This window comes from Oncorhynchus mykiss, chromosome 3 (genome assembly GCF_013265735.2).
Source record: "Oncorhynchus mykiss isolate Arlee chromosome 3, USDA_OmykA_1.1, whole genome shotgun sequence".
Lineage (NCBI taxonomy): Eukaryota > Metazoa > Chordata > Actinopteri > Salmoniformes > Salmonidae > Oncorhynchus > Oncorhynchus mykiss.
In genome coordinates this window covers 200,859-224,605 of record NC_048567.1, presented here as the reverse complement: position 1 = coordinate 224,605, position 23,747 = coordinate 200,859, and the positions used below count along the sequence as shown (strand labels likewise).

At 45.6% G+C, this 23,747-nt stretch overlaps 1 protein-coding gene across 1 annotated transcript; it reads right to left on the bottom strand.

The window, feature by feature from the left end:
- Window positions 1-8,202: 8,202 nt before the first annotated feature.
- On the bottom strand, window positions 8,203-10,866 carry LOC118964344. The gene is made up of 5 exons (XM_036975418.1): window positions 10,810-10,866; window positions 9,605-10,222; window positions 9,227-9,280; window positions 8,869-8,922; window positions 8,203-8,544 (listed from the first exon to the last, which is right to left on the bottom strand). The coding sequence occupies exons 1-5, from the start codon at window positions 10,864-10,866 to the stop codon at window positions 8,218-8,220; spliced, it is 1,110 nt and encodes a 369-aa protein (XP_036831313.1). The 3' UTR covers window positions 8,203-8,217.
- Window positions 10,867-23,747: the final 12,881 nt, after the last annotated feature.

The window sequence follows — 23,747 nt, the reverse complement described above, 5'->3', positions numbered from 1 at the left end:
TGTCTGATGGCAGTGTATTCCAGACATGGGAAGCTCTCACAGAGAATGCAGATTTACTAAAGGTGCTTTTCCTTAGGGGAACTATACAGTCACCTCTCATGGCAGACCTTGTGGATCTGCTGCCATATGTCTGGGTTTTCTGTTTAACAAAAATATTGAGTGGAGGGGGAGCCAGGCCATTAAGGATCTTGAACACAAGACATGCGTCGGTGTATTGCACAAGATTGTCCCAACTCAAGAGCTCATGCTTTCTAAGGATGTGACAATGATGATGGCTATTGGGCTTCCTATCAAGCACTTTGAGAGCCTGTTTGTAGACAGACTGAATAGGTTTTAATGTTGTACAGCAAGCTTGGGCCCAACTAGTCAAGCAGTATGTTAAGTGGGGGAGTATCATAGATTTGAAGTACAGTTTTGCTACCTCTGTAGTCAAACAATTTCGTATAAATCGGAAATTAGCTAGGTTGAATTTGGTTATTTGAATTACCTTTTTCACATGCTTTTTAAAAGAGAGGTTGGAATCAAGTATGATGCCAAGGTACTTAAAATCGGATACCACCTGGAGCTTCTCCCCTGACACATAGACATCTGGCTCAGTAGCATCTGTTGCCCTCTTTGTGAAGAACATGCAAACAGTTTTTTTCACATTGAGATGCAAACACGAGTCACTGAGCCACTTTGTAACCTGGACCATTACAGTAGTGAGTTCTTGTGCAGCTTGTTGTTTGCTCTTTGCATGCACATATATCACTGTATCATCTGCATACATTTGAACTTCAGACCCAGTACAGACAGAAGGCAGATCATTAATGTACAGGCTGAACAGGAGGGGCCCCAGTATTGACCCTTGGGGCACGCCCACATCATAGCTACGAGTGGGCGACAGCTCATTGCTCACTCTGACACACTGAGTTCTGCCTTCACGGTATGATTTCATCCATCTCAAGGCATCAGGGGAAAAGTTGAACCTGGACAATTTTGTGATGAGAATCTCATGGTTAACAGTATCAAAAGCCTTCCTTAGGTCCAGAAACACAGCCCCAACAGCACCCCCTTTGTCCATCTTGGACTTCACATTTTCCAGAAGAAAGCAGTTGGCCGTTTCTGTGGAGTGTTTCGCTCTGAAGCCAAACTGCATGGAGTGTAATGTGAAGGGGCTGTTGTTGAGGTGGGCAATCAGTTGTTCTGCTACACACTTTTCAACAACCTTTGACACCACAGGTAGTATACTAATGGGCCTGTAGTTACTCACGTCAGCAGGGTCGCCTGATTTAAAGATGGCCGTTATTAGACTCCTGCAATGCTCTAATTTCCGGCTACCCGGATAAAGCACTAAATAAACTTCAGTTAGTGCTAAATACGGCTGCTAGAATCCTGACTAGAACCAAAAAATTGGATCATATTACTCCAGTGCTAGCCTCTCTACACTGGCTTCCTGTCAAAGCAAATGGCTGATTTTAAGGTTTTACTGCTAACCTACAAAGCATTACATGGGCTTGCTCCTACCTATCTCTCTGATTTGGTCCTGCCGTACATACCTACATGTACGCTACGGTCACAAGACGCAGGCCTCCTAATTGTCCCTAGAATTTCTAAGCAAACAGCTGGAGGCAGTACTTTCTCCTATAGAGCTCCATTTTTATGGAACGGTCTGCCTACCCATGTCAGAGACGCAAACTCGGTCTCAACCTTTAAGTCTTTACTGAAGACTCATCTCTTCAGTGGGTCATATGATTGAGTGTAGTCTGGCCCAGGAGTGGGAAGGTGAACGGAAAGGCTCTGGAGCAAAGAACCGCCCTTGCAGTCTCTGCCTGCCCGGTTCCCCTCTTTCCACTGGGAATATCTGCCTCTAACCCTATTACAGGGGCTGAGTCACTGGCTTACTGGGGCTCTCTCATGCCATCCCTGGAAGGGGTGCGTCACCTGAGTGGGTTGATTCACTGATGTGGCCATCCTGTCTGTGTTGGCGCCCCCCCTTCATTTGTGCCATGGCGGAGATCTTTGTGGGCTATACTCAGCCTTGTCTCAGGATGGTAAGTTGGTGGTTGAAGATATCCCTCTAGTGGTGTGGGGGCTGTGCTTTGGCAAAGTGGGTGGGGTTATATCCTTCCTGTTTGGCCCTGTCTGGGGGTGTCCTCGGATGTGGCCACAGTGTCTCCTGACCCCTCCTGTCTCAGCCTCCAGTATTTATGCTGCAGTAGTTTATGTGTCGGGGGGCTGGGGTCAGTTTGTTATATCTGGAGTACTTCTCCTGTCCTATTTGGTGTCCTGTGTGAATCTAAGTGTGCGTTCTCTAATTCTCTCCTTCTCTCTTTCTTTCTCTCTCTCGGAGGACCTGAGCCCTAGGACCATTCCCCAGGACTACCTGACATGATGACTCCTTGCTGTCCCCAGTCCACCTGGCTGTGCTGCTGCTCAAGTTTCAACTGACCTGAGCCCTAGGACCATGCCCCAGGACTACCTGACATGATGACTCCTTGCTGTCCCCAGTCCACCTGACCGTGCTGCTGCTCCAGTTTCAACTGTTCTGCCCTGTTATTATTCATGCTGGTCATTTATGAACATTTGAACATCTTGGCCATGTTCTGTTATAATCTCCACCCGGCACAGCCAGAAGAGGACTGGCCACCCCACATAGCCTGGTTCCTCTCTAGGTTTCTTCCTAGGTTTTGGCCTTTCTAGGGAGTTATTCCTAGCCACCGTGCTTCTACACCTGCATTGCTTGCTGTTTGGGGTTTTAGGCTGGGTTTCTGTACAGCACTTTGAGATATCAGCAGATGTATGGAAGGGCTATATAAATACATTTGATTTGATTTGATTTTGATGTCTCTCTAGCTGCTGGTGATTCTCTGATCCACCTCCACGCAGACGACACCATTCTGTATACATCTGGTCCTTCTGTGGACACTATGTTAACAAACCTCCAAACGAGCTTCAATGCCATACAACACCCCTTCCGTGGCCTCCAACTGCTTCTAAATGCTAGTAAAACTAAATGCATGCTCTTCAACCGATTGCAGACCTCACCCGCCCACCCGCCCGACTATCACCCCCCTAATCTTGTCGGTTCTGACTTAGAATATGTGGACAACTACAAATACCTAGGTGTCTGGCTAGACTGTAAACTCTCCTTCCAGACTCACATTAAGCAAAAAATGTAATCTAGAATCGGCTTCCTATTTCACAACAAAGCCTCCTTCACTCATGCTGCCAAACATACCCTCGTAAAACTGACTAGCCTACCGATACTTGACTTTGGCGAAGTCATTTACAAAATAGCCTCCAACACTCTACTCAGCAAACTGGATGTAGTCTATCACAGTGCCATCTGTTTTGTCACAAAAGCCCCATACACTACTCACCACTGCGACCTGTATGCTCTCGTTGGCTGGCCCTCGCCACCTATTCGTCGCCAAACCAGATGGATCCAGGTCATCTATAAGTGTTTGCTTGGTAAAGCCTTGCCTTATCTCAGCTCACTGGTCACCATAGCAACACCCGTAGCACGCGCTCCAGCAGGTATATCTCTCTGGTCATCCCCAAAGCTAACACCTCCTTTGGTGCCTTTCCTTCCAGTTCTCTGCTGCCAATGACTGGAACGAATTGCAAAAATCACTGAAGCTGGAGACTCACTCTCTAACTTTAAGCACCAACTGTCAGAGCAGCTCACAGATTACTGCACCTGTACATAGCCCATCTATAATTTTGCCCAAACAACTACCTCTTCCCCTACTGTATTTATTTATTTATTTTGCTACTTTGCACCCCATTATTTCTATTTCTACTTTGAACATTCTTCCACTGCAAATCTACCATTCCAGTGTTTTACTTGCTTTATTGCATTTACTTCGCCACCATGGCCTTTACCTCCCTTATCAAACCTCATTTGCTCACACTGTATATAGACTTATTTTTCTATTGTATTATTGACTGTATGTTTGTTTTACTCCATGTGTAACTCTGTGTCGTTGTATGTGTCGAACTGCTTTGCGTTATCTTGGCCAGGTCACGGTTGTAAATGAGAACTTGTTCTCAACCAGCGTTTTTCCAGTTCTCCTGCTTTTTGCATTTTCCTTTGATGTGTTTCAATATTCTATAACTCTGATGTGTTTCACTATTCTATAACTCTGATGTGTTTCACTATACTATAACTCTATAACTCTATAACTCTGATGTGTTTCACTATTCTATAACTCTGATGTGTTTCACTATTCTATAACTCTGATGTGTTTCACTATTCTATAACTCTGATGTGTTTCACTATTCTATAACTCTGATGTGTTTCACTATACTATAACTCTATAACTCTATAACTCTGATGTGTTTCACTATTCTATAACTCTATAAATCTGATGTGTTTCAATATTCTATAACTCTGATGTGTTTCACTATTCTATAACTCTGATGTGTTTCACTATACTATAACTCTATAACTCTATAACTCTGATGTGTTTCACTATTCTATAACTCTATAAATCTGATGTGTTTCACTATTCTATAACTCTATAACTCTGATGTGTTTCACTATTCTATAACTCTGATGTGTTTCACTATTCTATAGCTCTGATGTGTTTCACTATTCTATAACTCTGATGTGTTTCACTATTCTATAACTCTGATGTGTTTCACTATTCTATAAATCTGATGTGTTTCACTATTCTATAACTCTATAACTCTGATGTGTTTCACTATTCTATAACTCTATAACTCTGATGTGTTTCACTATTCTATAACTCTGATGTGTTTCACTATTCTATAACTCTGATGTGTTTCACTATTCTATAACTCTATAACTCTGATGTGTTTCACTATTCTATAACTCTGATGTGCTTCACTATTCTATAACTCTATAACTCTGATGTGTTTCACTATACTATAACTCTGATGTGCTTCACTATTCTATAACTCTATAACTCTGATGTGTTTCACTATACTATAACTCTGATGTGTTTCACTATTCTATAACTCTATAACTCTGATGTTTTTCACTATTCTATAACTCTGATGTGTTTCACTATTCTATAACTCTGATGTGTTTCACTATTCTATAACTCTATAACTGACCATCTCGAATCCCACTGTACCTTCTCTGCTGTGCAATCTGGTTTCCGAGCCGGTCACGGGTGCACCTCAGCCACACTCAAGGTACTAAACGATATCATAACCGCCATCGATAAAAGACAGTACTGTGCAGCCGTCTTCATCGACCTTGCAAGGCTTTCGACTCTGTCAATCACCATATTCTTATCGGCAGACTCAGTAGCCTCGGTTTTTCGGATGACTGCCTTGCCTGGTTCACCAATTACTTTGCAGACAGAGTTCAGTGTGTCAAATCGGAGGGCATGCTGTCCGGTCCTCTGGCAGTCTCTATGGGGGTGCCACAGGGTCCAATTCTCGGGCCGACTCTTTTCTCTGTATACATCAATGATGTTGCTCTTGCTGCGGGCGATTCCCTGATCCACCTCTACGCAGACGACACCATTCTATATACTTTCGGCCCGTCATTGGACACTGTGCTATCTAACCTCCAAACAAGCTTCAATGCCATACAACACTCCTTCCGTGGCCTCCGACTGCTCTTAAACGCTAGTAAAACCAAATTTATGCTTTTCAACCGATCGCTGCCTGCACCCGCATGCCCGCCTAGCATCACCACCCTGGATGGTTCCGACCTAGAATATGTGGACATCTATAAGTACCTAGGTGTCTGGCTAGACTGCAAACTCTCCTTCCAGACTCATATCAAACATCTCCAATCGAAAATCAAATCAAGAGTCGGCTTTCTATTCCGCAACAAAGCCTCCTTCACTCACTCCGCCAAGCTTACCCTAGTAAAACTGACTATCCTACCGATCCTCGACTTCGGCGATGTCATCTACAAAATGGCTTCCAACACTCTACTCAGCAAACTGGATGCAGTCTATCACAGTGCCATCCGTTTTGTCACTAAAGCACCTTATACCACCCACCACTGCGACTTGTATGCTCTAGTCGGCTGGCCCTCGCTACATATTCGTCGCCAGACCCACTGGCTCCAGGTCATCTACAAGTCCATGCTAGGTAAAGCTCCGCCTTATCTCAGCTCACTGGTCACGATGGCAACACCCATCCGTAGCACGCGCTCCAGCAGGTGTATCTCACTGATCATCCCTAAAGCCAACACCTCATTTGGCCGCCTTTCGTTCCAGTACTCTGCTGCCTGTGACTGGAACGAATTGCAAAAATCGCTGAAGTTGGAGACTTTTATCTCCCTCACCAACTTCAAACATCAGCTATCTGAGCAGCTAACCGATCGCTGCAGCTGTACATAGTCTATTGGTAAATAGCCCACCCATTTTCACCTACCTCATCCCCATACTGTTTTTATTTATTTATTTTTCTGCTATTTTGCACACCAATATCTCTACCTGTACATGACCATCTGATCATTTATCACTCCAGTGTTAATCTGCAAAATTGTAATTATTCGCCTACCTCATGCCTTTTGCACACATTGTATATAGACTCCCCCTTTGTTTTCTACTGTGTTATTGACTTGTTAATTGTTTACTCCATGTGTAACTCTGTGTTGTCTGCTCATACTGCTATGCTTTATCTTGGCCAGGTCGCAGTTGCAAATGAGAACTTGTTCTCAACTAGCCTACCTGGTTAAATAAAGGTGAAATAAAAAAAATAAAAAAAACTCTATAACTCTGATGTGTTTCACTATTCTATAACTCTATAACTCTGATGTGTTTCACTATTCTATAACTCTGATGTGTTTCACTATTCTATAACTCTGATGTGTTTCACTATTCTATAACTCTGATGTGTTTCACTATTCTATAACTCTCATGTGTTTCACTATTCTATAACTCTGATGTGTTTCACTATTCTATAACTCTATAAATCTGATGTGTTTCACTATTCTATAACTCTATAACTCTGATGTGTTTCACTATTCTATAACTCTGATGTGTTTCACTATTCTATAACTCTGATGTGTTTCACTATTCTATAACTCTGATGTGTTTCACTATTCTATAACTCTATAACTCTGATGTGTTTCACTATTCTATAACTCTATAACTCTGATGTGTTTCACTATTCTATAACTCTATAACTCTGATGTGTTTCACTATTCTATAACTCTATAACTCTGATGTGTTTCACTATTCTATAACTCTATAACTCTGATGTGTTTCACTATTCTATAACTCTGATGTGTTTCACTATTCTATAACTCTATAACTCTGATGTGTTTCACTATTCTATAACTCTATAACTCTGATGTGTTTCACTATTCCAAAACTCTATAACTCTGATGTGTTTCACTATTCTATAACTCTATAACTCTGATGTGTTTCACTATTCTATAACTCTGATGTGTTTCACTATTCTATAACTCTGATGTGTTTCACTATTCTATAATCTGATATATCTGATGTTGTAACGCCTGTCGTCGGAAGGAGTGGACCAAAGCGCAGCGTGAAAAGTTTTCATGATTTTTTTATTATCAAAAAACACTCGAACAAAGTAACAAAATACAAGAGAACAGTTCTGTCAGATATCAGAGACTAAACAGAAAATAACTACCCACAAACACAGTTGGGAAAAAGTCTGCCTAAGTATGATTCCACCACTACCCCAGTGTTACTGCCCCCTTTTCCCTCAGGCTCACACTTCCCCCTACTCCTCCATACTCCCCCAGCTCCACACCAACCTACACACACCAGCCTACACAAACACACACACACACACACACACACACACACACACACACACACACACACACACACACACACACACACACACACACACACACACACACACACACACACACACACACACACACACACACACACACACACACTCACACTCATGCACACCAGACACACAGTATGACACACAGACACCTCTCTCCCTCCCTCCTCCCATCATCACTCAGTCTTCCACAGGGTCTCAGACCCATTATTTTGCAGCCTCTGGGTCAGCCACCTCCGGCTTCGAGGCAGTCTGAGGTGCCCTTGGCCTTTCTAAAACTCAGCAAAGCGCTGAAAGATAATGCCTTGGCATCAGCGTGGTGTCTCAGCGCGGCCGGCCATCTCTCCTTTCGGCTGTAGATCTGCTGTCATATAAGACTAGCACATGACTTGGAGCCCACAGGGACACACTGAGACAGGGTCAGACACTGTAGAGTACAGAACCTGGAGCCCACAGGGAGACACTGAGACAGGGTCAGACACTGGAGCCCACAGGGAGACACTGAGACAGGGTCTGACACTGTAGAATACAGGACCTGGAGCCCACAGGGAGACACTGAGACAGGGTCAGACACTGTAGAGTACAGGACCTGGAGCCCACAGGGACACACTGAGACAGGGTCAGATACTGTAGAGTACAGGACCTGGAGCCCACAGGGACACACTGAGACAGGGTCAGACACTGTAGAATATAGGACCTGGAGCAGGGACACACTGAGACAGGGTCAGATACTGTAGAATATAGGACCTGGAGCCCACAGGGACACACTGAGACAGGGTCAGACACTGTAGAGTACAGGACCTGGAGCCCACAGGGACACACTGAGACAAGGTCAGACACTGTAGAGTACAGGACCAGGAGCCCACAGGGAGACACTGAGACGGGTTCAGACACAGTAGAGTACAGGACCTGGAGCCCACAGGGAGACACTGAAACAGTGTCAGACACTGTAGAGTACAGGACCTGGAGCCCACAGGGACACACTGAGACAGGGTTAGACACTGTAGAGTACAGGACCTGGAGCCCACAGGGACACACTGAGACAGGTTCAGACACTGTAGAGTACAGTACCAAGAGCCCACAGGAACACACTGAGACAGGGTCAGACACTGTAGAGTACAGTACCTGGAGCCCACAGGGACACACTGAGACAGGGTCAGACACTGTAGAGTACAGAACCTGGAGCCCACAGGGAGACACTGAGACAGGGTCAGACACTGGAGCCCACAGGGAGACACTGAGACAGGGTCTGACACTGTAGAATACAGGACCTGGAGCCCACAGGGAGACACTGAGACAGGGTCAGACACTGTAGAGTACAGGACCTGGAGCCCACAGGGACACACTGAGACAGGGTCAGATACTGTAGAGTACAGGACCTGGAGCCCACAGGGACACACTGAGACAGGGTCAGACACTGTAGAATATAGGACCTGGAGCAGGGACACACTGAGACAGGGTCAGATACTGTAGAATATAGGACCTGGAGCCCACAGGGACACACTGAGACAGGGTCAGACACTGTAGAGTACAGGACCTGGAGCCCACAGGGACACACTGAGACAAGGTCAGACACTGTAGAGTACAGGACCAGGAGCCCACAGGGAGACACTGAGACGGGTTCAGACACAGTAGAGTACAGGACCTGGAGCCCACAGGGAGACACTGAAACAGTGTCAGACACTGTAGAGTACAGGACCTGGAGCCCACAGGGACACACTGAGACAGGGTTAGACACTGTAGAGTACAGGACCTGGAGCCCACAGGGACACACTGAGACAGGTTCAGACACTGTAGAGTACAGTACCAAGAGCCCACAGGAACACACTGAGACAGGGTCAGACACTGTAGAGTACAGTACCTGGAGCCCACAGGGACACACTGAGACAGGGTCAGACACTGTAGAATATAGGACCTGGAGCCCACAGGGACACACTGAGACAGGGTCAGACACAGTAGAGTACAGGACCTGGAGCCCACAGGGACACACTGAGACAGGGTCAGACACTGTAGAGTACAGTACCTGGAGCCCACATGAACACACTGAGACAGGGTCAGTCACTGTAGAGTACAGTACCTGGAGCCCACAGGGACACACTGAGACAGGGTCAGACACTGTAGAGTAGAGTACCTGGAGCCCACAGGGACACACTGAGACAGGGTCAGACACAGTAGAGTACAGGACCTGGAGCCCACAGGGACACACTGAGACAGGGTCAGACACTGTAGAGTACAGGACCTGGAGCCCACAGGGACACACTGAGACAGGGTCAGACACTGTAGAGTACAGGACCTGGAGCCCACAGGGACACACTGAGACAGGGTCAGACACTGTAGAGTACAGGACCTGGAGCCCACAGGGACACACTGAGACAGGGTCAGACACTGTAGAGTACAGGACCTGGAGCCCACAGGGACACACTGAGACAGGGTCAGACACTGTAGAGTACAGGACCTGGAGCCCACTGAGACCCTGAGACTAAACTCCTCCCTCTGCCACTGAACCCTGGACTACCTGATGGGCCGCCACCAGGTGGTGAGGGTTGGTAACAACACATCCATCACGTTGATCCTCAACACCCTGGTGCCCCTCAGAGTCGCGTGCTCAGTCCCCTCCTGTACTCCCTGTTCACTTATGACTGAACAGCCAGGTACGACTTCAACGCCAACATTAAGTTTGCCGATGACACAACAGTGGTAGGCCTGACCACCGACAGCAATGAAACAGCCCATTTCGGAAGAGTTCAGAGACCTGGCTGTGTGGTGCAAGGACAACAACCTCTCCCTCTACGTGATCAAGATGTAGGCGATGATTGTGGACAACAGGAAAAGGAGGACAGAACACGCCCACATTCTCATCGACAGGGCTGTAGTGGAGCAGTTTGAGTGCTTCAAGTTCCTTGGTGTCCACATCACCAACAAATTAAATGGTCCAAACACACCAAGACAGTGGTGAAGAGGGCACGACAAAACCTATTCCCCCTCAGGAGACTGAAAAAATTTGGAATGGGTACTCAGATCCACAAAAGGTTTTACAGCTGCACCATTGAGAGCATCCTTACATACCTGAAGGGCACATTTTGGCATTTGCTGTATGATCCTCTTAAAGCTAGGGGGCAGCATTTTCACTTTTGGATAAATAGCGTGCCTATTTTCAACTTCCTGCTACTCATGCCAAGAATATAAGAAATGCATATTATTCATAGATTTGGATAGAAAACACTCTGAAGTTTCTAAAACTGTTTGAATCATGTCTGTGTGTATAACAGAAATTATGTAGCAGGCAAAACCCAGAGGACTAACCATTCAGATTTTTTTTTTAGGTCACTGTCTATTCAATGGGTTTTCATTGTGAAACGAGATTTCTAAGGCACTTGTTTGCAGTTCTTACCGCTTCCACTGGATGTCACCAGTCTTTGGAAATTGGTTGAGGTTATTCCTTTGTGTAATGAAGAAGTACGGCCATCTTGAATTCGTGTCATTTGAAGTGTACTTTTTGAGAAGTCGCATGACTGGAAAGTAGCGTGAGTTTGTTGTCTTCCTGTATTGAACACAGATAGTCCAGTCTACAATTTGATCGATTATTAACGTTTAAAAATACCTAAAGTTGTATTACAAAAGTAGTTTGAAATGTTTTGGCAAAGTTTACAGGTAACTTTTGAGATATTTTGTAGTGATGTTGCGCAAATTGGAAGCTGTTTTTTCTGGATCAAACGCGCCAAATAAATTGACATTTTGGATATATATCGACGGAATTAATCGAACAAAAGGACCATTTGTGATGTTTATGGGACATATTGGGGTGCCAACAAAAGAAGCTCGTCAAAGGAAAGGCATGATTTATAGCCTGCAATAGTTACCTTTGTTCAAACTATTAAAGAACTGTCAGCCCTAGAGCTCTGAAACTTTAGAAACCTGGTCTAGAGCTCAAGTTGATAGTGCATGGTGAGTTATGCGGCTCTAGAACGTTCTCAGACAGAGATACTGCCTCGTACACACGAAGGCCAAAAAGATCATTAACTTGTTCACCGTGCTAAAATCCAGAAGGCGAGGTCAGTACAGGTGCATCAAAGCTGGGACCGAGAGACTGAAAAGCAGCTTCTATGTCAAGGACATCATACTGTTAAACAGCCACCACTAACACAGAGAGGCTGCTGCCTACATGCAGACTTGAAATCATTGGTCACTTTAATAAAGGTATCACTAGTCACTTTAATGATGCCACTTTAATAATGTAATCGTGACATCAGCGATCTTCAAGACAACTGGGAACTCTGAATAAAACAAGGTCCAATCATGACGTCAGTCAGAGCTCTAGAAAGAGACTTGAGTTCCCGACTTGGAATTCCTAGTTGTCTTGAACTTACTGATGTCTGGGATTTCCCAGTTCCGAGTTTCCAGTTGTTTTGAAAGCGGCTGAATTCATGCTAGATTGACATCATGACCAATGTTGAGTGTTTACCCTTTTAAGCTTGGAAAAGAGACCCTTAAACCCAGACTTGGCCCACACATCCACTCCACTGAATAGCAGGCTTGTGATTGCTTTGCAGTGCTTGCAGTTAGCCACTGAGTCCTTCGCAACCACTCATTGTTGATTTAGCAATTTACAGCTTGTTGTGTAATGTTTATGTCCAATGGCCGATGAGCACCGATACATTTTATCTCTAATTTCTCTTCATATGACGAGGATTGAAAAGGATATGCCAGTAGATTGTAGAATTGATTCATGATGATCACTTCTAGCTTGCTAGCTAAGACTTTGAAAGTATGTTGTATGTCCAATCAAAGCCACTGTAGATATAATGTGATATGACGTCATTTTATCTGTGGCCAATGACCTTGAGCCCTGTAGATTTTTCGGTGACCCCATGAGTGATACTAGAGGACATTACCAACCCCTGGGCTCCGTATTCTGCGCTGGCTGCTCTACCAACGCAGAAGAAACTGAGCTGGGCTGAAAGACCTGGCATTTTGGAGTTGCCTTACTCAAGAAAACAAGACAATTTTTGTATGTAGCTTTAATAACTTAATGATTATTTTACTTTTACATTGTTTGCAAACTGATACATGACATATTAATGCCAAAATCACATGCAAAACAGGCAAAAAAACATAAAAATGATGGGGCTCCAAACTGTTTGGGTTCTGCCCCATCTGTCCTGAATGACCAGTCTCCACTGACCATACTGTATTAAAGCAGAGCCCCACCTGCCCTGAATGACCAGTCTCCACTGACCGTACCATGTTAAAGCAGAGCCCCACCTGCTCTGAATGACCAGTCTCCACTGACTGTACCATGTTAAAGCAGAGCCCCACCTGCCCTGAATGACCAGTCTCCACTGACCGTACCATGTTAAAGCAGAGCCCCACCTGCTCTGAATGACCAGTCTCCACTGACCATACTATATTAAAGCAGAGCCCCACCTGCCCTGAATGACCAGTCTCCACTGACCGTACTGTATTAAAGCAGAGCCCCACCAGCCCTGAATGACCAGTCTCCACTGACCGTACTATGTTAAAGCAGAGCCCCACCTGCCCTGAATGACCAGTCTCCACTGACCATATTATGTTAAAGCAGAGCCCCACCTGCCCTGAATGACCAGTCTCCACTGACCGTACTATATTAAAGCAGAGCCCCACCTGCCCTGAATGACCAGTCTCCACTGACCATACTATATTAAAGTAGAGCCCCACCTGCCCTGAATGACCAGTCTCCCCTGACCATACTATGTTAAAGCAGAGCCCCACCTGCCCTGAATGACCAGTCTCCACTGACCGTACTATATTAAAGTAGAGCCCCACCTGCCCTGAATGACCAGTCTCCACTGACCATACTATGTTAAAGCAGAGCCCCACCTGCCCTGAATGACCAGTCTCCACTGACCGTACTGTATTAAAGCAGAGCCCCACCTGCCCTGAATGACCAGTCTCCACTGACCTTACTATATTAAAGCAGAGCCCCACCTGCCCTGAATGACCAGTCTCCACTGACCGTACTATATTAAAGCAGAGCCCCACCTGCCCTGAATGACCAGTCTCCTCTGACCATACTGTATTAAAGCAGAGCCCCACCTGCCCTGAATGACCAGTCTCCACAGACCATACTGTATTAAAGCAGAGCCCCACCTGCCCTGAATGACCAGTCTCCACTGACCTTACTATATTAAAGCAGAGCCCCACCTGCCCTGAATGACCAGTCTCCACTGACCATACTATATTAAAGCAGAGCCCCACCTGCCCTGAATGACCAGTCTCCACTGACGGTACTATATTAAAGTAGAGCCCCACCAGCCCTGAATGACCAGTCTCCACTGACCATACTATATTAAAGCAGAGCCCCACCTGCCCTGAATGACCAGTCTCCACTGACCATACTGTATTAAAGCAGAGCCCCACCTGCCCCGAATGACCAGTCTCCACTGACCATACTATATTAAAGCAGAGCCCCACCTGCCCTGAATGACCGTTCTCCACTGACCATACTATATTAGAGTAGAGCCCCACCTGCCCTGAATGACCAGTCTCCACTGACCGTGCTATATTAAAGCAGAGCCCCACCTGCCCTGAATGACCAGTCTCCACTGACCATACTACATTAAAGCAGAGCCCCACCAGCAGAGCCCCACCACTGACCATACTATATTAAAGCAGAGCCCCACCTGCCCTGAACGACCAGTCTCCACTGACCATACTATATTAAAGCAGAGCCCCACCTGCCCCACCTGCCCTGAATGACCAGTCTCCACTGACCTTACTATGTTAAAGCAGAGCCCCACCAGCAGAGCCCCACCACTGACCATACTATATTAAAGCAGAGCCCCACCTGCCCCACCTGCCCTGAATGACCAGTCTCCACTGACCGTACTATATTAAAGCAGAGCACCACCTGCCCTGAATGACCAGTCTCAACTGACCTTACTGTATTAAAGCAGAGCCCCACCTGCCCTGAATGACCAGTCTCCACTGACCATACTATATTAAAGCAGAGCCCCACCAGCAGAGCCCCACCACTGACCATACTATATTAAATCAGAGACCCACCTGCCCTGAATGACCAGTCTCCACTGACCATACTATGTTAGAGCATTAAATAGTGTTTATCCGTGGCTTAATTGCCTGCTACATAAAATATTTTGACATTATTTCAGTCAATCTGATTTAGAAATTAATCAGGCTTGTTTTTTACGTTTGTTTAATACAAAAGCCCTTTTTGTGGATGTTATTGGATGTAAATATGAATGAATAGTGAATGGTCTTGTGGTTGTAGTCTCCATGTTAATACCTAGCTGTCTACAGTATATCTGTACTATAACCTAGTGTGGGAGTGTCTTTATCTCATGTTGTCCCTTTAGGACAATACTCCCTGCCACCAGCAGATGGCAGCTGGTCTACTCCTTCCCCAGCCTCTCCTCACTCCACCAGAAACACATTCTCATTCTGTTCCTTACATTTAAGGTGTTACAATTCAGAGAACATACCACTGAAAGTTATTAGCATAAAAATTAATTAAATAATATCAAATACATTGGTGTGTTATGACATTGAGGCTGATATTTGTTAGAAAATAATTATTTTTATTTTGTTTACAAGACTGTATTTTGAAATACACTTGGTTCCTTTATAATGAATAAATAAATAAACAACAAAAACAACAAAAACAAAAACCTAAAAACGTTCCATTGAGAAATTCTTTCCATTTCAGTCTACCTGGCTATTTTAATTACATTAGAATCATTTCAGTCTACCTGGTGGTTTTAATTACATTAGAATCATTTCAGTCTACCTGGTGGTTTTAATTACATTAGAATCATTTCAGTCTACCTGGCTATTTTAATTACATTAGAATCATTTCAGTCTACCTGGTGGTTTTAATTACATTCAAATCATTTCAGTCTACCTGGTGGTTTTAATTACATTAGAATCATTTAAGTCTACCTGGCTGTTTTAATTACATTAGAATAATTTCAGTCTACCTGGCTGTTTTAATTACATTAGAATCCTTTCAGTCTACCTGGTGGTTTTAATTACATTATAATCATTTCAGTCTACCTGGCTATTTTAATTACATTAGAATCATTTCAGTCTACCTGGTGGTTTTAATTACATTAGAATCATTTCAGTCTACCTGGTGGTTTTAATTACATTAGAATCATTTCAGTCTACCTGGTGGTTTTAATTACATTAGAATCATTTCAGTCTAACTGGCTGTTTTAATTACATAAGAATAATTTCAATCTACCTGGCTATTTTAATTACATTAGAATAATTTCAGTCTACCTGGTGGTTTTAATTACATTAGAATCATTTCAGTCTAACTGGCTGTTTTAATTACATAAGAATAATTTCAATCTACCTGGCTATTTTAATTACATTATAATAATTTCAGTCTACCTGGTGGTTTTAATTACATTCGAATCATTTCAGTCTGCCTGGTGGTTTTAATTACATTAGAATCATTTCAGTCTACCTGGCTGTTTTAATTACATTATAATCATTTCAGTCTACCTGGCTATTTTAATTACATTATAATCATTTCAGTCTACCTGGTGGTTTTAATTACATTAGAATCATTTCAGTCTACCTGGCTGTTTTAATTACATTATATTCATTTCAGTCTACCTGGTGGTTTTAATTACATTAGAATCATTTCAGTCTACCTGGTGGTTTTAATTACATTAGAATCATTTCAGTCTACCTGGCTGTTTTAATTACATTAGAATCATTTCAGTCTACCTGGCTATTTGAGTTACATTAGAATAATTTCAATCAACCTTGTTGTTGTAGTTACATTAAGGACAACCTTCCCCGGGGTGGTTTGTGTACAAGGTCACTCCGATCAACATTCCTCCGTCACAAAGCTACAATACAATGTAATTTCCATCCTCATCTGATCCTACCCAGAATGCCCCTCTGGTCAGCAGTAATAGAATGACCTTTTCTCCCATTGCTCTTCAACCTTTCAACAACAACAATCCACCTTGATCTGTTTGTTCACCGTCCATATATAATACTCACTTCCATTGTCATCACTGTCATCCTCCAGTAGAACAAAGAAAACACAAGGATGAGAAAACACAAGGATGAGAAAACACAAGGATGAGAAAACACAAGGACCTCCTCTTCTCTCTCTCCACTCTCTCTTCCTGTCCTTGCTGACCGACAGGACAGTAATGTGGATAGGCCCAGGCTATTCCCCCATGGCTGCGACACCTCCTCTTCTCTCTCTCCACTCTCTCTTCCTGTCCTTGCTGACCGACAGGACAGTAATGTGGATAGGCCCAGGCTATTCCCCCATGGCTGCGACACCTCCTCTTCTCTCTCTCCACTCTCTCTTCCTGTCCTTGCTGACCGACAGGACAGTAATGTGGATAGGCCCAGGCTATTCCCCCACGGCTGCGACACCTCCTCTTCTCTCTCTCCACTCTCTCTTCCTGGCCTTGCTGACCGACAGGACAGTAACGTGGATAGGCCCAGGCTATTCCCCCACGGCTGTGACACCTCCTCTTCTCTCTCTCCACTCTCTCCTCTGCTTTTTTCTCCACCCTCTCCTCAAACCTCTCTCTTCTTCCCTCTTCCTGTTCACAGGGGTTTTCTAATTTGGGCAGAAGTCCGGTCTTTCACGTCATCTCCCTCTCTGCCTGTCTGAACCTGAACACCTTCCCTCTCTGTTTGTCTGAACCTGAAAACTAACCCCCGTCATTCATGTCATCTCCCTCTCCCTCTCTGTCTGACAAAGTTTTCAAATTTAGTATTTGAGTACTTTAAACTACATAATAGTGGGATGAAAGTAAACATGTAACTTCAATAACAACATCAGAAAACGGTTCTATTTTGACATCTGTAGTACCCTTTACAGACAGAATTCATGGTATGTTGCCTGTAAAAAAAACATTTTTAACCCAATTCATACAGTCCCAATTCCACCACATTCTTGCTGCGATAAGCCTTTTAAACAGTATCTAGTTAGTTTAGGCAGATCCTAAGGAACATTCTAAGACTAACATAATAAAACAATAGAAGGTCATATAGTGAGTTGAATGATGTTACTAGTCTGTTCAGCCTACAGGCGACCCGGCTGCACCATGCACATGACATCAAAAGTTATTGTGTTCATTAAACAGACAAGACACACTTACAGTAGGCTCCCCTGATCACAGTCAACCACATATATTTTACAGTAGGCTCTCCTGATCACAGTCAACTACATATATTTTACAGTAGGCTCCCCTGTTCACAGTCAACAACATATATTTTACAGTAGGCTCCCCTGTTCACAGTCAACCACATATATTTTACAGTAGGCTCCCCTGATCACAGTCAACCACATATATTTTACAGTAGGCTCCCCTGATCACAGTCAACCACATATATTTTACAGTAGGCTCCCCTGATCACAGTCAACCACATATATTTTACAGTAGGCTCCCCTGATCACAGTCAACCACATATAGTTTATAGTAGGCTCCCCTGATCACAGTCAACCACATATAGTTTATAGTAGGCTCCCCTGATCACAGTCAACCACATATAGTTTATAGTAGGCTCCCCTGATCACAGTCAACCACATATAGTTTATAGTAGGCTCCCCTGATCACAGTCAACCACATATAGTTTATAGTAGGCTCCCCTGATCACAGTCAACCACATATAGTTTATAGTAGGCTAAGAAAATCATGAAATATAACAGAATAAAATACAAATAATATTTTCCCACACAACTTGCTTCACGGGCAACATGTGGATCCACTGTCATATAGAAAAGTGATATTTTGTAGCAGAGCCCAATGCAACCACATGCTTTTTTAAACTGTGCCTCATATCTTTCCTACTCTAACTCTGCTTTGTGAGGGAACAGGCGTAGGGTCTTACATTGAGTGTCTTCATCTTGACACCCATGGAAAATAATAGCAATATATATTTTCAAAAGCATGTGAGCCTGGTGTTCATATTTCACAACCTCAACAGGCTTTCCTATACTCAATGGACAACAATAGACCTACACTTGATTTATGCTACATTATAGCATGCTAAATGTTTCTGATCAGTGATTTATGCTACATTATAGCATGCTAAATGTTTCTGATCAGTGATTTATGCTACATTATAGCATGCTAAATGTTTCTGATCAGTGATTTATGCTACATTATAGCATGCTAAATGTTTCTGATCAGTGATTTATGCTACATTATAGCATGCTAAATGTTTCTGATTAGTGATTTTTTCTAGATTATAGCATGCTAAATGTTTCTGATCAGTGATTTATGCTACATTATAGCATGCTAAATGTTTCTGATCAGTGATTTATGCTACATTATAGCATGCTAAATGTTTCTGATCAGTGATTTATGCTACATTATAGCATGCTAAATGTTTCTGATCAGTGATTTATGCTACATTATAGCATGCTAAATGTTTCTGATTAGTGATTTATCCTACATTATAGCATGCTAAATGTTTCTGATCAGTGATTTATGCTACATTATAGCATGCTAAATGTTTCTGATCAGTGATTTATGCTACATTATAGCATGGTAAATGTTTCTGATCAGTGATTTATGCTACATTATAGCAGGCTAAATGTTTCTGATTAGTGATTTATGCTAGATTATAGCATGCTAAATGTTTCTGATCAGTGATTTATGCTACATTATAGCATGGTAAATGTTTCTGATCAGTGATTTAGGCTACATTATAGCATGCTAAATGTTTCTGATCAGTGATTTATGCTACATTATAGCATGCTAAACGCTATAGATGAACAAACAAATAGATGAGCTACCACCTCTACTTATTTGCCCAGCCATAGAATTAACCAAATATACAGAGATTCAGTCAAACACCATCCCATTGATTGAGTAAGATGAGTCCCAGGCTTTTGGTAGGGAGTAAGCCTGGGTTACTAAGAGATAGTGAGTGAGTCAGATAAGTCCCAGGCTTTTGGTAGGGAGTAGGTCTGGCTTACTACGTGTCACACCCTGACCATAATTTGCTTTGTATGTTTCTATGTTTTGTTTGGTCAGGGTGTGATCTGAGTGGGCATTCTATGTTACATGTCTAGTTTGTCTATTTCTATGTTTGGCCTGATATGGTTCTCAATCAGAGGCAGGTGTTAGTCATTGTCTCTGATTGGGAACCATATTTAGGTAGCCTTTTTGGTGTTGGGTTTTATGGGTGATTGTTCCTGTCTCTGTGTTTGCACCAGATAGGGCTGTTTTGGGTTTTCACGTTTCTTGTTTTGTTAGTTTGTTCATGTGTAGAGTATTTATTAAAGAACCATGAATAGAAACCACGCTGCATTTTGGTCCGTCTCTCCTTCAAGTCAAGAAAACCGTTACAGAATCACCCACCACAACAGGACCAAGCGGCGTGGTAACGGGCAGCAGCAGGAGCAGCGAAATAAAGTCTTCTGGACTTGGGAAGAAATCCTCGACGGGAGAGGACTCTGGGAAAAACCAGGGGAGTGTCGCCGCCCCAAGGTGCAGCAGGAGAAGCGGCAGCAGGAGCAGCGCGAGGAGGAATGGACATGGGAGGACGAATTGGACGGAAAAGGACCCTGGGCACAGCCTGGAGAATATCGCCGCCCCAAAGAAAAGCTGGAGGCGGCGAAGGTAGAGAGGCGCTGGTATGAGGATTCAGCACGGCGGCGTGGATGGAAGCCCGAGAGTCAGCCCCAAACAATTATTGGGAAGGGGCACACAGGAAGTGTGGCGAAGCCAGGTAGGAGAACTGCGCCAACTTCCTGTGCTTACCGGGGGGCGAGAGAGACCGGGCAGGCACCGTGTTATGCGGTGGAGCGCACGGTGTCCCCAGTGCGGGTGCATAGCCCGGTGCGGTACATACCAGCTCCGCGTATCGGCCGGGCAAGAGTGGGCATCGAGCCAAGTGCCATGAAGCCGGCTCTACGTATCTGGTCTCCAGTGCGTCTCCTTGGGCTGACTTACATGGCACCAGCCTTGTGCACGGTGTCCCCGGTTCGCCTGCATAGCCCAGTGCGGGCTATTCCACCTCGCCGCACTGGCAGGGCGACCAGGACCATTCAACCGGGTAAGGTTGGGCAGGCTCGGTGCTCAAGAGCTCCAGTGCGCCTGCACGGTCCGGTCTATCCGGTACCACCTCCATGCACCAGCCCTCCAGTGGCAGCCCCCCGCACCAGGCTGTCTCTCCGTTTCATCCTTACAGGTGCTCACGCCTGTCCAGTGCTGCCGGAGCCTTCCTCCTCTCCAGCGCTGCCGGAGTCTCCCGCCTCTCCGGCGCTGCTAGAGCCTTCCTCCTCTCCAGCGCAGCCGGAGTCTCCCGCCTGTTCGGAGCTGCCAAAGCTCCCGCCCCTCAGTCCAGAGGCGCCAGTGCCCCTCATTCCAGAGGCGCCAAAGCTCCTCAGTCCAGCGCTGCCAGAGCCTTCCTCTCCAGCGTTGCCGGAGCTTCCCGTCTGCCCAGCGCCATCTGAGCTACCCGTCTGCCCAGCGCCGCCTTAGCCACCTGTCTGCCCAGCGCCGCCTGAGCCACCCATCTGCCCAGCGCCGCCTGAGCCACCCGTCTGCCCAGTGCCGCCAGTGCCGCCAGTCTGCCCAGTGCCGCCAGAGCCGCCAGTCTGCCCAGCGCCGCCAGTGCCGCCAGTCTGACTAGCGCCACCAGTCTGCCCAGCGCCGCCAGTGCCGCCAGTCTGCAAGGAGCCGCCAGTGCCGCCAGTCTGCAAGGGGCCGCCAGTGCCGCCAGTCTGCAAGGGGCCGCCAGTGCCTCCAGTCTGCAAGGGGCCGCCAGTGCCGCCAGTCTGCAAGGGGCCGCCAGTGCCGCCAGTCTGCAAGGGGCCGCCAGTGCCGCCAGTCTGCAAGGGGCCACCAGTGCCGCCAGTCTGCAAGGGGCCGCCAGTGCCGCCAGTCTGCAAGGGGCCGCCAGTGCCGCCAGTCTGCAAGGGGCCGCCAGTGCCGCCAGTCTGCAAGGGGCCGCCAGTGCCGCCAGTCTGCAAGGGGCCGCCAGTGCCGCCAGTCTGCAAGGGGCCGCCAGTGCCGCCAGTCTGCAAGGGGCCGCCAGTGCCGCCAGTCTGCAAGCAGCCGCCAGTGCCGCCAGTCTGCAAGCGGCCGCCAGTGCCGCCAGTCAGCCAGGGGCCGCCAGTGCCGCCAGTCAGCCAGGGGCCGCCAGTGCCGCCAGTCAGCCAGGGGCCGCCAGTGCCGCCAGTCAGCCAGGGGCCGCCAGTGCCGCCAGTCAGCCAGGGGCCGCCAGTGCCCCTCAGCCCAGAGGCGCCAGAGCCCCTCTGTCCCGAGCTGCCGACTCTCTGTCCCGAGCTGCCGACCCTCTGTCCCGAGCTCCCGCCCCTCTGTCCCGAGCTGCCGCCCCTCTTTCCCGAGCTGCCCCTCTGTCTAGTGGGGTCATTTAGTAGGGTCGCCGTGGTTAGGAGGCCACGGAAGCGGACAATGGGGCGGACTAAGACTATGGTGAAGTGGGGGCCACGTCCAGCACCAGAGCCGCCACCGCGGACAGATTCCCACCCAGACACTCCCCAATTGGTTCAGGAGTCTTTATTAAAGAACCATGAATAGAAACCACGCTGCATTTTGGTCCGCCTCTCCTTCAAGTCAAGAAAACCGTTACACTAAGAGAGAGCGAGTCAGTCAGATGAGTCCTAGGCTTTTGGTAGGGAGTAGGCCTGGCTTACTAAGAGAGAGCGAGTGAAGAGTAAAATTATCCACTTGTTAAGCTAAAGTGCAAAATGAGAACTAGACAAGATGATCATGACTAGCACGGACCTCAATTTAGCCAACATTTCCACAGCCAAATTGTAGACTAACAAATATCCAAACGGATTTTCAGTTAAAATACAAATCTATTCAGCTAAAATACATATCTGATTGATTTCTCAAGACTCCCTAAGCTTGTCTCAAAGTAGCACAAAAGGCTGCTGAAATATTTGAATACACACAGGTAGGCTATTGGTTCATATGTGTTATAAATATTGGATGACTTTATTCAAACATTTCTGTCATTCAGTGATATTTATTCCCATGATAATTTGTTATGAAGCCATCCAGATGTGGTTAGAAAACAGTGCATGTGGTGGGCTATGCAGATAGATGGGTGAAGTGACGTGCCTTGCAAAGTAAAGAACTGCCCGGAGGATAGTAGTAATGGGTGCTGCCTAGCAACCATCAAGAGCTTTAGAGTGTAGTGCATTTAGAACTGCCAGGAGGATAATAGTAATGGGTGCTGCCTAGCAACCATCAAGAGCTTTAGAGTGTAGTGCATTTAGAACTGCCAGGAGGATAGTAGTAATGGGTGCTGCCTAGCAACTATCAAGAGCTTTAGAGTATAGTGCATTTAGAACTGCCAGGAGGATAGTAGTAATGGGTGTTGCCTAGCAACAATCAAGAGCTTTAGAGTGTAGTGCATTTAGAACTGCCATGAGGATAGTAGTAATGGGTGTTGCCTAGCAACAATCAAGAGCTTTAGAGTGTAGTGCATTTAGAACTGCCATGAGGATAGTAGTAATGGGTGTTGCCTAGCAACCATCAAGAGCTTTAGAGCGTGGTGCGTGTGGAACTGCCAGGAGTATAGTAGTAATGGGTGTTGCCTAGCATCAATCAAGAGCTTTACAGCGTAGTGCATTTAGAACTGCCAGGAGGAGAATAGTAATGGGTGTTGCCTAGCAACCATCAAGAGCTTTAGAGCATAGTGCATTTAGAACTGCCCGGAAGATTGTAGTAATGGGTTTTACCTAGCAACCATCAAAAGCTTCAGAGCGTAGTGCATGCCAATGCTGCCTCAGCATTTCAGCTACATTTCACATTAAGCCATAGGCAGAAATGTATTTCAATCGTGACTAGGTCAGTTCGCAGACACGAAAGTTTAGGATTTGATACCGGCAACACCTTTCAGATATAAAGAAAAGGTAGAAAAAAGCTGGTGGGATGCTATAGCTGGCAGAAAAACGGTTTGGTTTGAAAGGTTTATATGTCAGTGAGGCAGAAAGACACACAAGGTGGGCATTGACTGTTCTGTGTGCGTGTGTGTGC

Bases quoted from the DNA above. Each gene is read 5' to 3' on its own strand.
- LOC118964344 (XM_036975418.1), bottom strand. From the start codon at position 10,866: ATGCTGCCCCCTAGCTTTAAGAGGATCATACAGCAAATGCCAAAATGT. The intron at 10,223-10,809 runs GTATGTAAGGAT...GGAGGAGTTTAG, and splicing joins TGCCAAAATGTGCCCTTCAG to TCTCAGGGTCTCAGTGGGCT. The intron at 8,545-8,868 runs GTACTGTACTCT...TGTGGGCTCCAG, and splicing joins TGTGTCCCTGTGGGCTCCAG to GTCCTGTACTCTACAGTGTC.